The 14987-nt window shown below is 41.6% G+C and overlaps 1 protein-coding gene across 1 annotated transcript in view; it reads left to right on the top strand.

Moving 5' to 3' along the window:
• Nucleotides 1–332: 332 nt before the first annotated feature.
• The window catches only part of TRIM24 (tripartite motif containing 24), a 74840-nt gene continuing 60185 nt past the window's right edge, over nucleotides 333–14987 (top strand). Inside the window, exon 1 of the mRNA XM_057420725.1 lies at nucleotides 333–722. Coding sequence (XP_057276708.1) covers nucleotides 347–722 — 376 coding nt within the window. The 5' untranslated portion in view covers nucleotides 333–346. The remainder of the gene's footprint in view (nucleotides 723–14987) is intronic.

Genomic DNA, 14987 nt, shown 5'->3' with positions numbered 1-14987 from the left:
CAGGGCTGCTCTGAATCTCTTCTTTGCCCAACCTGTAGCTGTGCCTGGGACAGCTCTGACAGAGCTGCAGGACCCTGCACTTGGCCTGGTTGAACTTCATAAGGTTGGCACTGGCCACCTCTCAAGCATGTCCAGATCCCTCTGGATCCCATCCCTTCTCACCACCGTGTCAACCCGTTATTTGGCAGGGTCTGTGAGGACCATGGGCTCCAGTCGTCAACGCCATGTGCGTGCGGCGCGCTACCTACCTTCCCGCGCTACCCTCCGCCCTAGGGAGAGGGAGGAGCCTAGGGAGCAGCGGGGCCGCCACGCCTCCCTTCAGGACTGCGGCGGCCGGCGCAGGACAATGGAAGAGGCGGCGGCGACGGTAGCGGGCGCGGCGGGGGGGCCTTGCCCGGCGGATCGCACGGGAGCGGCGGCGCTGAGCGGGGAAAACGAGGCCGAGAGCCGGCAAGGTCCGGCGGAGCGCGGCGGGGAGGTGGCCCCGCTCAACCTGTTGGATACTTGCGGCGTGTGCGGACAGCCCATCCAGAGCCGGCGTCCCAAATTGCTGCCCTGCCTCCACTCCGTCTGCCTCCGCTGCCTGCCGCAGCCCGAACGCTACCTCATGCTTCCCCCCGCTATCCCCTTCTCGGCCGTCGGTACCCCGAAGGAGCCGCAGCCGCCGGTGCCCTCCTCTTCGTCCGTCTCATCTCCGGCCTCACCCGTGCACTGCACTCCCGGTAAGTCGCCCTTTCGCTGCCGGCGCCCGAAGTTGGGGGTGCTGTCTCACTCCCTTCCGCCGGAGCCGTGTGTGTCGCGATAGACGTGGGGGTGGGAGCTGTCGCGACGGGCCCTTGGGAAGCAGCGGGTGCAATGGCGGGGCGCCGGTAGCCGGGCGCGGGGCTGCTGGGGCATGGACCTGTCAGTGCTCGGGGCGGGCTGTGCTCGCCAGCGCCAAGGGTCTGTGTGTGTTGTGTATGTTTCGGGTTTTAATTATTTGTGTTTAAATTTCCCACCTCGGAAGGGACGGCGGTAATTGCACTTTCCCAGGACCTCTCTCTGTGCCGGTAGAGCGGAGAGGCGGGAGCAGTTTCTCTTCTCCCCCCGCAGGATCGCGGGTACGGGGCCACTTCCCTCTGTGTGTGTTGGGGGGTTGCACCTAGAACGGGTTTGCTTTTGCACTGCGGCCGGCGGGAAACTTGAAATCGGCGTGGTGAGGCACGAAAACGTAGCGAGGAAATAGGCTTGAGTTCTGTTTGGTGGCCGGGGGGAAGGGAGATGGACGGCGGGGGGGGGTGGGGGGGGTGGGGGGGGATCCGGCACATGACAGCCTCTTCACACGGGGTTCGCGGGGAGGGTCGGAGCGCCGGGGCCGTACCGAGTGCGGTCGGGCAAGCAATACTTGTACACGTGATGGGCAGCCTGGATCTGGTCACGCATTACTGTGTAAATTACGTGCTTGACTGTGGCGCTGAAGGGAGAATGCCGTGACGAAGTTTTGGTACTGACAGCTACTGACATAGTAACTCATGTCAGTGTGTTTACGGTACATCTTCCACAGCGAGGTGCGGTTTTATAAACTCCTGCAATCCAAAAGTATTTTCCTAATGTTTTTCTTAGGTCTAGTGGGTTGTTTAATTTTGTAAAAGGCAACTTCATCTGAGGAGAAGGTGCAGACAAGCATCCTCTAGTGTAAATGGGTGAAGATCCTGGAGAAACTAAATAGAAAAGAGCAACTGTGGTGGAAGCTGAGTTTCTCTAAGTATCAGTGGAGGTTGTGCTTATTGGGATGTGTAGTGGGGGCTCAATTGAAAGCTCTTCATGAAGAAAGGAGTAGTAACTCCAGGTTGGCCATTCTTAAATAAATATTGGCTATTGTCCTTGAAGTACATTTAGGAAACCTTTGCTGTCGTGCCAGCAGTTCTGATGAACAGAAAGATTACGACATGAATATGCAATATGCTTGCAGCAATTCATACAGGAGCACACCCTCATGAGAGAAAGGAATATTTGGGACAACTGGACCAGAGACAACCTTGCTTCAGAATATCTGAGAAGGTCCCGAGTATGCTATTAACAGGATACGCTAAGCCTCATCATCTGTGTGAATGTCTGTGTTAGTGTATTCATTCAGTCTTTAATTTTAGCATGTGATTTGTATAGTAGTCAGACTGCCTAGTCAGTAGTTCCAGAGTGGGAAAATCTGAGCCCAAAGCTGCGGTATATTTAAGCTTGGTTGATCCAGGAGGTGTTATTCCTTGTACATCTACAAGTAGAACTGTAAAGTTCTGCATGAGAGGAACAGAAGCAGCACAAGCTTTGGCGTATGATGGGATATTTCAAGATGAGAAGTGAGAAAGAGGGCAGAGACGTAGCTAGCTTAGGGGTTGCAACACAGGCTGAGAAACAACATAATCATTGTCCTACAAGTTTTGAGGTCATGAACAGTGTACCTCAATTCCCAGATGTTCAGTTTAAATATAGCAAAAAAAGGCTCTCGAGTAAGAAATAAGATGCATCGTAAGAATGAAAAGATTAGTGCTATTCAAACATCTGCTTGAAGGGAAAAATATTAGGCAAAATAATGAATTATAGCAACAGTAAATGTGGAGCCTAAGTGTGGTGGCTCTGTACGAATGACGGATACAGTATATATTCCTCCTCCTACAAATCTACAGACATACTATTGTTTGGTGATGTTATTTTTACCCTGTTGTCTTTTCTTTCAAGTTATTTTCATGCTTCTATGCTACCATTCATTGGCCAATGGGAAGAAGAAACCTGTATAGATCTCGCTCTCCTTGATGCATTCTTACATCTTCTCGAGGTTTTTAGCCCATTTAAAATTATGATGTCTGTACATTAGCAAGCTAAGTCCTAACCTGATGATGTGTGTGGGCTGCTGTTTTCCAGTTGATATAAAAAAGTTCTGAGCTTAAGTTAGAATTGATTTAAAAACAAACAAACAAAAACAACCCAAGTGTCGGTCCTTGGAGCTGATTTTGATTATACTGAGGAAAAATGTTATGGTTGGAGGAGTTCTTAAATTCTCAGAAAATGAAAGGAAGGACAAAGCAGTGCAAATCTGTTACCCCTTCTGCTAATATGTTGTGCAAAATGTTTCTGTGGAGTGACCTGAAGAAATAAACTGGAGTAGAATCTTAGAAAGTTGGATTGTAAATGTCCCTCATAATTTAAATTATGAGATTACTATGACTAAACTGAAGAAATGAACAGCAAGGAAGCTGTTTGTGCTGGAAGGAACGTCCCAGGTAAGGAATACAATAGTACTGCAAACTATGAAAAGATACTGAAAGATAAGCAGACTGCTTATGTACATGTGCTGTGCAGTAAGATGTTACACAAAGAAGCCTGAAGAAGGAGTGGTAGAAAGGAGTCTGGCTTGGACAAAGCAGGTGATGTGATTTGTGATTTGGAGAGATCTTCAGGAACTCTCAAAAAATCTTTAAGTTGACAAGCAGGTATTCTTTATCGCGGTGCCTGGAGACACGGAGGATAGCTCCTCCTAGCGTGTCTTGTCCGACCATGAACCAGGCTGTGATTATATTGTCCTTAAACATACATATTCATTAGATTACATACATATTCATTGAGTTACTTATACATTACATCATGCTTCTAGAGAATTCCTCCCGCATACGCACTAAAATGTGGTAGTGGGCTTTGGGACCCTTAGTAGTTATTTCTTCCTCATCTTCCTCTTCATCACTTTGTTTTAGGATCGTTGTCATGTCAGTAACCACCAGGCTGGTTCTGGCCAGTTCTTGTCCAGTGCTTATCTTAGCCATTTCCTTATGTCTATAGTTGCTAACAAAGCCTAACTTCCTTGAAGTTACTTATTTACAACCCCATTCTTCAATCAACCCCATTCTTCATTTGAAAAGTGCTTCACTAGGCCAGCCTTCAGAAGGAGTGCTAACACCCAAATGAGTTGAGAAACAGTTAGTCAAAGAGGAACTGAGGTTCAAGTATGTTCTGGATATGCTTTTTGTCTTCAGTGGAGTGTTCCCAGGCAGAAATGGTCCTTCGCTTTACTGGAATAATTCATACCTTCAACTTCCAAGGTACAGACAAGTTTACCTGGGAGAATGTTGGCTTGCTTCCTGTAAATATGCTAACAACTGAGTGCTGTGAAAAAAATGTTCAAACATAAAGATCTAGAATGGGTTAACAATTCTAGTGTTGCTTTCTTGAATATGAAGTTTAGCATTGATAATGGCAAAGACAAATGTCAAGGCATGCAAAGGAGTTTCCTGCAGTGGATGTTAATCAGTATTTCTCCTGCAAAGGCATGATTGTGGCAAGGCCAGTTGACATGGGTGTACATTACACTGCCACATGCATTCAGTTTTGTAATAAAATAATTCCTATAGAAAAGGAAACCTGGAGTTTCTGATCTCTGTACCATTTCTGAAGTTTAAGATGTTGCAGAATCAGCTGTGTGTCAGCCTTCAGTGGTCTTAGCTAGCACTGAAGAACTCACAGCTTGTTTTCTCAATGTCCAGTGGCAGCTTACTTGATACGATTTTTTTGTTGTTCCTGTTGCATTGCCAGAAACCAGGCTTCCAGGTACAGAACATTACAACCTATGGGAAGTGCTGCAAATGTAGGTCTGTAAGTGTGATATTAGCTTGTGAGCAAGAGTTCAAGGCCAGGCTGGACAGAGCCTTGGGCAACATGGTCTAGTGTGAGGTGTCCTTGCCCATGGCAGGGGGGTTGGAACTAGATGATCTTAAGGTCCTTTCCAACCGAAACCATTCTATGATTCTATGACTCTGCAACTAAATAACTTGGCTAACTTCATGTGCGTTTTCTTTTTTTGTCTCTCAAATGGACATTATGTACTACTTGATTGTGTGAGCTGTAACTGGTGCATACAAGAAGGCTGTTATTAGAAATCTGCCATTTGCCCAAATTTTGTCCAGAGTGGTGCTTCAGTGGCTAGTTGAGTAGTAGTTCATCCTTAATTAAAGGACAGCATTCATAATGTGAGGAGTATCGGGACATCATAGTACTCTTGTGTAATTTTTAAATGAAAAAGGTATATGAAAACTGCAAAGTTACATGGTGAGATTCTGTTCCTTTCCAAAAATTTTGTTTACTTTTTATCATCAATCTGTACAGCAAATAGATTGGGAATTGGTATGGGAAAAAACTTGTGAATGGAAATGTGTAGCAGAGTTTTATGCAGATGTCATGATTAAATGTGTCAATACCAAAAATAGTGGAGGGATGATTTGCTTTGTTTGTTTTATCTATAGACAAACCTACTAGCAAACAAATCTATGAAGTTGTTGAAAGCATGTAATATTTTGATGCTCCCAGGATATAAATTACTGGAGAATGTCCCGACCAACAACTTGAATATGTTCAGTACTTGATGTTATTTAAGGAATGCATACTTCATATTTACAAAGCAAGGATTTTGGTGATGTTCATATTTCAGATTATTACTTCCCATAAAGTATTTGTTTACTAATAGAATTTGGAGGCTTAATAAGGCATGGCATGAAGACCTTCATACCCCCTTGTGTGTGGATAGCATCTGCTGTTTTATTATGTCCCACAGTCAGTCCTTATCCAGATAGCTTTAAACTCTTTCAGACTCTCATCTCATCTTGATATCTTGACTTTGATGTCATCAGTTTGACCTTGAAAATACAGCTTTTGAAATTGACTTAAATTTTTCTTATTTATCTGAATGTAACCTGTTCTTTCCCTCTTTCAGTTTGATAATGATTAAGACCCCAGTTAGCTAGTATGAAGGATATGATAGCTTCATTTGGGGTTTCTTGCAGTGAAAATAATTTTTTTTTCTTCCAGGTCTTGGTACTCTAAAAAGTCATATAACATTTTTTTTTTTTTAATCTGCGTGCTATAGTTATATATAGTTATAATAATAGTTATTTCCATTTCATCTTTCATATTACTACTTGCTTTAAGTGAATTCTCTCCATCTTCACCAATAGAAAGAGTCCATATCCTGTGTGGGTAAACACTCACACTTGAACATATATAGTTGCATTTGTGTATCTTTTCACAAGTCTTATTTCTCTTGTGGTGCCATCAAGAACAGAACTGTTTAACCTGTTTAACTAAGGATATTTGGGAATGATGACACTTGAAAATAATGTCTATTATAGGAATATGTGTAGGAAAGATACACCTGATTTTCTTACTGGTTTTGATTTGTGCTTACTTTGAATTGAAAAATCCTGGAGCCCCAGAGATTGTGCATGTGAAAAAAAAAAAATAAATTAGCATTGTTGCAGGTGAAAGGTAATATTATTGTTTTGATAGCCTGTAATGGACAAACCTCTCGGCTAGAAAGTCATGAAACTAGTAAAACCTTAAAATATTAATCACTAAGCTATCCAGAGAAGATTTTTATTTTTCTAATTATAATGCCCTTTGTTTAGAAAAGCAGTACTTTCAAGATATATATGATGAGATATGATACTAATTGTGCAAGTGTAATTTGAAGTAGAGGATGTATTTGCCAAAAATTCCTGCATTCTTTTCTACCAAGAATTCCACAGAAATCTGTGAATATACCTATGCAGCCATTATTAAGATGGACAACAGCATGATGCTGAAAGAAGCTTTAACCGTGCTTGCTCCAATATATGCTTAATATAAGCATATAGTATATGTTTATTATCTCATGTATATCTACAGGATAATACATCAAGGGTAGGTTAGATGCATATACATAGTTGCTTCATTTACTAATAGGAAGTGGGAGATTGAGAAGCTGAAGCCATCAGAAACATCAGGTGAGTGTTAAAACTACTGCACTTATGTACCCAGGTTCATTTGAATTAGAAGCCTTTTAGAAATGAGGCTGTAGAAGTTATAAAAATTGCTGAATGCTTGTGTGAAACTTTTTTTTTTCTTCATTTGTTTGGGGGTTTATTTGTTGGCTTTTTTATAAGCAATGATTTAAATCCTCAGAGGCCAACCTAGCTCTGTTCTGATTCAAAATCAGCTTATAATGTCTCTGGTAAGCAATTAGTACTTTTAATAATGGAAAGGAATCTGAGATCATAAAGTAACATGAGAGGAAATATATACTAATGTATTAGAAATTCTCAGATGTATGCCTAGTTGAAAGGATTGAATTTTTTTAATGGATATGAGAGACTTTGTAAGAAAATTACTTCTGAAAAGCAAGGGAAGATAATGGTGCATATGTTCATGAAGAGGCAAGTCAAGGAAGCATATTTGTCCTAACTCTGTGGGATAGCTCATTTGTAGGAGAAATGTACTGTAGGCCATGCAGCATGCTTAAGGTGGCCTGGTGACTTACGTAAGTACTACAAAATGATCACATTCACTCAGCTTTACCCAGCTTCTTAAATTTAAGAAAGGAATTTTGTTGAAACTTTTGATTCTGAATGTAGTGCTGTTTGAAGAAGCTGTTCTTCTGTACAGAAAAGGCTTTGTGCTGGGTTCTGTGAGTTTGTTATTATGCAGATAGACTCCACAACTCATTAAAGTTGTAAAGTAGGTATGCCTTTATTCAGCTGAGGCGCATGGGGGATTGCTCCTCCAAAAGCATGCGCGCCCCAGCATTGTTCTCTGTATTTATCCTCTAAAGTACTACGTATGCATTAGGTTACACAATACGCCTATACATATTCATGTCCTATCCCCGCTTCACATTATAATGAGCTCAAAGGTCCTTTGCACATGCGCAGTGCCTCCTGGTGGTCGTGGGCTAGGGTCTTCAGATGGAGTAAATGAGTCTTCCTCGGGCCTGAACTTTTCACCTTTAGTCATCACGCATGCTCCCTGGTTGGTTGGCCACCATCCAGACTGTAAAGCTAGTTTCAGCTGGTTTAGGGGTCCAGAGAGCAGGAACCAGGTTATGGTTCCTTTCTCCTATCAATAGCCTTGCATCCTCCCATCCTGCTTTGGCAAGCACAAGAAATGTTAAGCAAGCAATGTACATTGTTTAGCAAGCAGCTGCAGCCCCTAATAAATCATTCCTTAACCCTAACTCTCTGGGTAAGGCACAGTGGGTTTTTGCTGAGCGATATATCTGTTGAGTAAGTCATGTAACTTAAACGGTACCCCCTTGTACAACCCCCCTGTACAATAGTCTACATTAATGTTAAGATGCTGTAGGTGGAATTTCCGTAGTCTTGAGTAGAATTTCCCGGTAATGGTACCAGCTTGTGAAGCTGGTATTTTGCCTACTGTATCTAATCGAAAAACAAGGTGGGGGAAACCCAAAAAGAATATTAAGTGAATTTTAATGTGAATGTATTTCATTATGAGTGGCTGTTTTTGAAAAGTCAGTTATTTCTGAAACTGGAAATTTGGACTTTTAAAATATTTTTACAATAAGAAGAAATACTTTTAATTGCAATAATTTTCACTGATTTCCTAACAATAGTATGCTGGTCAGGCAGGGTTCTTCAGGTGAAGATGGCCCCATAGCTTGCATTGTGGACCTAGGCAGTTGATCAAGGTGAACTGTGAATAGTAGCAAGGTCTCCTATAGAACTTACTGTTTCTTCTTTAACTTTTATCTGCTGTAACAGTTCTTTTTTTTGTCTGTCTAATTTCAAGATTGCAGAAAAATTCTTCTCCTAATAAAATTCCAGTGATGATGTTAAAATTTACCTCAGCAGCTAGGTAGCTGTGGAGTTATTTAATGTTTATACTATGTACTTGTAACTCAAATGTGCTTTGAAGATGTTGGTGTCAGACAAACTGACTAAATGTCTGCGTGGCTTTTGTCCTAGTGGCCAGATAGAATGTATAAAACCGTAAATGTTTACCGTCAAAGAGCATTAAATAGTTGTGTAAAGTAGCTAAGAAAATTACACCATTCTTAATTAGAAACAGTCTTGTAAAATCGGGTATAAAACCAAAGACTGAGCTAAAGAATGTTCGTAATTACTTGGTATTGTCTCTCCAGTGCTTCAAGTATTATGTGGGAGAGAATTGTGTCTTACCTTGCATACATTACTAACTTATGATGGAGGACTGATGTTAAACAAGGTTTCTAGTTATTTTTGAAGTGTATCAGTGGGCTTTGGGAAAAGCAAAGACAGTAAGCAGGGCTCCGCTGTTTGAACTGCACTCATGGGTTTTGAGGGCCCTTGTTTCTAGCATGGATTTGGGTCACAGGCACATCCTCGTTTCAAAAAAGAAATCTGCAACTGCAGTGCTAAAAGCTCCATAAGTGGGAGTACATGGACACGAGAACTGAGCCAGTTGCTTTCTGACTGTAGAAAGATTCCTGCTTCTGATTAAATAAGTTGCCATAGGCAACTTTTTTAAATGGTGAGTTCCCGCATTATATTCTGTATATAGTAGTATTCAGTATATTCACTGTTGTCCTTTAAGGGAATATAGTGCAATTTGAATGAAACCAGCTGTAGCTGAAGCACCCTTTGAACTAAAATGATTCTGATTTAAAAAGTGACTTTATATTTTCCCAGTGACCTGACACATGTTTCTGTACTGTACATAGTAAAAAAGAAACATGGCTATTTTTATGTAAATATTGACTTGGAAAGCCCCATGTATTTTCTAGGATGTCTGCTTGAGTTCAGAAAGTGTGTAATGAGGTTCACTTAGTCAGCTTCATTCATTTCATCTGATACAGAGTCACAGCATGGTTAAGGATGTGAGGAGTTGAAGTTTGTTGAACTAGTCTGTAAGCCAGCCTAACAGAAATTCATGTTACCCCCTAGGCTGCTGCTCAACTTGGTATGTCAGGATACTTGTAACACTAATGCTGCTTGCCTGGCAATTGTGCAGGGAATGAGTAGGTGGGAAGGAGAGGTGGAGAGCTGCAGCAGTCTGCTGGGGCTGGAGAATAAGACATTTAAAGTGGTTGCAAGGATCTGACTTTAAATGCAAGGAGCAGTGCCTTCATAAAACAGCCCAGCACCAACAGGTCTGTTACTAGAAATGAGCGGTATATAAGATTGGCCTGAGCAGCAGAAGTTGAAGTTGAAACGTACTTCTGTTTTGTTTGTTTTTCAACCTGGACTCTGCTTTAAAATGAGTAAACTACTTGCTGAAGTAATGTGGGAGTGTAAATTACATGCCCTCCTTGTCAGTTGGTTTAAAGAGAAGTGAAAGTAACTTTGGAATCTCTTTGCTGTTTGCAAAACTTCTGTGACTTGTAAGTATTGTTTCAATGTTTTCAATTAAAAGTTCAAATATGTAGCTCTGTCCAGCCCCAAAGTGATAAATTAGGGTACTGAGCAACTGATACTCAGGAGCTGAGGTAAACACAGTCTATTTAGTAGACCAGCTTTGCTGAATGAATATAGAGCAATTAAATGATATGTAGTGTCCAATAGTGGAACCTCAGTAATGGCTAAATGTCATGGTAACTTTGAAATCCTGGAGCTAGCATACATCAGGGTTAGATTTAGCTCTTTTGAGTTTTTACAGATTCCCAGTTTCCAGTATTGTCTCTGCTTGCTTCAGCAGTTGGTTTTCAACCCTCAGTATTTCTGTTTCTTGCTTGCTTTTCTCTTCTTTGGGGGTCTTTGTCACCTGTTAGCAGCTACTGTTCTCATCTGTTTCAGCCTATGAACTGCTGAGTTTACCAGCTACAGACTACTGGGCCTTCGGTGGTTCTGTTTTCTCTTTCCATGGCTAGTAGTGAAAGGGCACTGTGAGGTTATAACCCACTAGCTAGAAAATCTTTGAAACCCCCTGTCCTGGGTTCAGCAGTAGCAGTCATTTTTCTCCTTCTTAGTAGCTGGTTTCAGCCTGGGAACAATGCTGATAACACCAATGTTTCCAGTTGTTGCTAAGAAATGCTTACTCTGATCAAGGACTTTTTGAGTCTCATGCTCTGCCAGGGAGGAGGGGAAGCTGGGAGGAAGCAGAGACAGGACACCTGACCCAAACTAGCCAAAGAGTTATTCCATACCACAGCATGTCATGCCCACTATATAAACTGGGGACGGTTTACCCGGAAGGGCGAGATCACTGCTCGGGTCGGGCTGGGTATCGGTCAGCAGGTGGTGAGCAGTTGTATCCTCTTCCCTTGTTATTTTCTCATTATTATTATTATTGGTGGTAGCAGTAGTGGGTTTGTGTTGCACCTTAGTTACTGGACTGTTCTCATCTCAACCCGTGGGAGCTGCATTCTTTCAGTTCTCCTCCCTGTCTCTCTGGGAGCAGGGGGAGAAAGAAGGGCGAGGGGGGGTGAGTGAGCAGCTGCATGGTTCTAAGTTACTGGCTGGGCTTAAACCACGACACCCCCAAAATAATTTAGAATACTTTGGATTGCTAGTTTAATGTCAACTTGATCTCCCTTGAGAAGCTCTACTTAACTTTTCCTCAGTCCCTTTTCTATGGAAGGAACTCAAATGTGGTTTCAGAGCTCATGCTTTAAATTTTCCTAAGTATTATCTCAAAATATAGAAATACAGAGGTCTTTCCTGGGATAAACGTAAGATAATTTACCTCCCATAGTCTACATGAATGTGAGTCCAGAGATGCTAGGAGCTCTTCCTTCAAATATTATGCTCCAAACTAAAATAGAATGATTATTCTCTGCTTCATAGCAGTCCAACATTGTGAAAGTGTTCGGAAGAGCCTGGGATGAAACGTATGGGAGGGCCTGTGGTCTTCCCATATCTAGCAGTGAAGGTTAAACAAAAAACCCTCCAAAACCTAGACCCCTAGTAGCAGGGGTTTATTTTACATTTTTCTTAATTCTTTGTCTGTATGTTAAGAATGACCTGCAAGAATTGCTGTGAGCACCCATGTAAGTGCTTTTTGTATAGGTTGTTGGGATTTGCACCATCAGTAAAATTGTGTGTATCTTGATAGACTGAGCAGATTCAACTGTGGATGGAAAGACAGTCCTCTGTTGCCTTTTTCTTAGAAATGGCCTTATAACTGGGACCAGATCCAACTTAAAAGCAAAACCACAATTTATGGTAGCTCATATGTCTTCTAGATTATGGTCACTGCTGTTTACCTCAATGGGGCCAAAGATCTATTTTCAAAATAATCATTCTAGAAGCTGCTTTGGCAAAATGAAGAAGACTTTATGTATTGGCATCCCAAATGGACTGAACTGACAGTCTTCTTCCAGCATTCCACCCTTTGTGCAAGAGCTGAATGTATTTTGGATTCTTTAAGAAGCTAAATGCCAATCCTATTAAAGTCCATTTAACAACAGTATTATTGTATTGCGTTCTAATATGGTTGTATTTATTGTGTGGGGGTTTTTTTTGTTTTTTTTTTGTTTTTTTTTTTTACTGCTCCCAGCTCTATTGGAATGAGATCAGATTTAATAAGGTTTTCTTGTTTTCTTTGGCTGCCTTTTGACTGATTTAAATTGAGAATACAGTGTAGGTGCTATGAGCTGCAGGATGTCCGACTTCAAGCCATTGCCAGAGCAGTTGTTCTGCCTTAAAGCTTTGGTTGCTCGTTTTGTCTTTTTCATTTGTCATTATGCCAGCCAAGTATGCTATGAGCCACAATGCCATGGTTGAACCCTTGTGAATATTCCTTAAAAATAAACTAAGAATAGAAGCATCATCCTAGTTCATTCCCAAACTGGTATTGGAGGCAAAGTGTAATGCTCCCAGAACTTTATTATCTAAGCTAGTGTATGATCATACTATCAGGCAGTATGGCAGAACAAGGTAAAAACAGATGAAGTGAATCTAAAGGACAGGTAAATGGCACTTATGAAGAGCAGTTTTGATAGAAGATTCATTCTCAATACAGAGTGTGTCATGCTGAGAAAGTGCTTTTGAAGGAACTCTTCGGTTTTGTGAAGATGAGGGGAAAACTAGGAAGATCACATATCTTCAGTGGATGTTCACATCAGCCAACAGGGTCTAGCTCATGGTTTACTCGTCTACTGCAGATTACAGCAAAAGTGATCAGGAGATATGAAGTGGAAACACAAGTAGTGTTAGTGCTGCTTCTGTAACGTGCTGTTTTCTGAGAGCTGTAGAGCAGCTGTTTGAAATCACTGTTGTTCTTTCTTGATCAATCAGTGCAGCTCTTCAACCCAGAAGGAATACATTTTGTTAGTTAACATTCAGTAATTTTCTTATTGCAATTCATTAATGCAGTGTCAGAGTAGAAGGAGCAACCCTACTGCTTAATTAATGCTGGTGTTTGGAGGCTGTATAATCTGATTTGATCTCAGTGCATATATTGGTGTCTTTGTGTCTTAAAGTTATGTGGGAACTAGAAAAAGCTGGTTACTTTGGATTTTGAACGCTAACATCTGCCATGTGGGATACTAGGCACATATGAGAGGAATGTACAGTGAGTTGTCTTTTTATTCCTGCACATCTATACCCAAAAGTGCAATGCTTGCAGATAATTTGGAGGACATTCTGGTCTTTAGTTACTGGTTTTAGAATATTAGAGGGATTCTTGCAATTGAAATGGATGCCTAGTAGTGGATAAGAGTATCAATGTAGTTACGGGAAAGAAGCGAATGTTTTTAAGGCACAATTCATCTGACCAAGTGTTGCCACCTGCTTTTAGGATGAGACACCTCATAACCTAACTGTATTACTTAGGTCTGCATTGACTATGAAGGGAACTTGGTGTAAATTGACACTCAGTTGAATTCCATCAAAGGTATTAAAATTAGGCAACACTACAAAGAAACTTCATCCCCCTTTCAAGTGCAAAATTTAACTTTATGGAATCACTTGGCATCACCAGCAGATATAAAAATGTTATTATCCCACTCTACTTGGTGCTTGTCAGGCCACACCTGGAACACTGTCTTCAGTTTTGGTCCCCGCTGTGCAAAAAAAGGTGCAGACAGGCTGGAGAGGGTCCAAAGAAAAGCTGTAAAGATGATCAGAGGACTGGGAAGCCTGCTCTCTGAGGAAAGGCTGAGAGAGTTGGGTTTGTTCAGCCTAGAGAAAAGAAGGCTCAGGGGAGTATTTAACGTGTGGCTACAAAGAAGATGATGACTCCCTTTTTAGAAGGAGTCGCATGGGAAAGATGAGGGGTAATGAGTACAAGTTACCCCTGAGGAGATTGTAACTGGACATAAGGAAAATTTTTCACGATGAGAACAATCGGCCACTGGAATATTCTCACCAGGGAAGTGGTAGACTCGCCAGTGTTGGATGCTTTTAAAGACTTGGCTGAACAGGGTGCTCGGACATCTAGTCTAGGTCATCTGTTGCCTAGCAAGGTTGGACCAGATGATCATTGAGGTAGCTTCCAACCTATTATTCTGTGAACAAATCACTATTTCTGTGCTGCCATTTGCACTCTTTCATTTATATAGCAGAATACAGATGGATGTAGTAAACACTGCAGTTAATAAGCTGATGACTCTGAATATTGACACTTAAGTGATTTTTAACCAAGTTTTCCTTTGGAGCTACAGACTGCAGTTTGTTTGGGTGCTATGCGAGAGATCTTCTGTGTGCCTCGGTTGTGTTTTCCACCAGAAATTTGACATCACATTTTTGAAGATATAGAGTATATTATTTTGGAATAGAGTAGATGGGTAAATTGAGATTCATCTGTCCAAACTGGAATATTCTCGGCCACTTTTGAGTTTCTGGGATGACTGTGATATTAAAAAGGGGTTGGCAGATGTACTGCATAATCTAGGGAAACTTATTTCCTTATGGAACAGTGGCTTAAAGCAGGGCAGGATATTCTCCTTAGATTAGGTGTGCCTTTTTAGGTATCTGAATTGCTCCCCTGAGGCTAGTGGCTTGAAAAATGAGGGCCAAGAGACTAGTTTCCTAACTCCTGATAGGTAATTTCCAGTTACTGAGCAGTGATTATATTGAGAATGGGAGGAGACTTGTGAAAGAACAGGTTGCAAGCGTGCATCTGAGCACTCAAAAGAGAGGGAGAAACATGAGCCAGTCAAAAGCCTTTCATTGCATTATCCTGTTTGGGATATTTCTATTGAAATACTCTTGAGTAAAGCCTGTTACTAATGTTGTTCCCCCTACTGCTTCCAACTTAATTCCCTCAATGTGGTCCAG

Source organism: Pezoporus wallicus, unplaced genomic scaffold (genome assembly GCF_028554395.1).
Source record: "Pezoporus wallicus isolate ANWC-B61680 ecotype Strahan unplaced genomic scaffold, APGP_CSIRO_Pwel_v1 contig_2871, whole genome shotgun sequence".
In the NCBI taxonomy this organism is placed as follows: Eukaryota; Metazoa; Chordata; class Aves; order Psittaciformes; family Psittacidae; genus Pezoporus; species Pezoporus wallicus.
The sequence above is the reverse complement of the archived record's forward strand: the minus strand, read 5'-3'. Positions and strand labels throughout refer to the sequence as shown.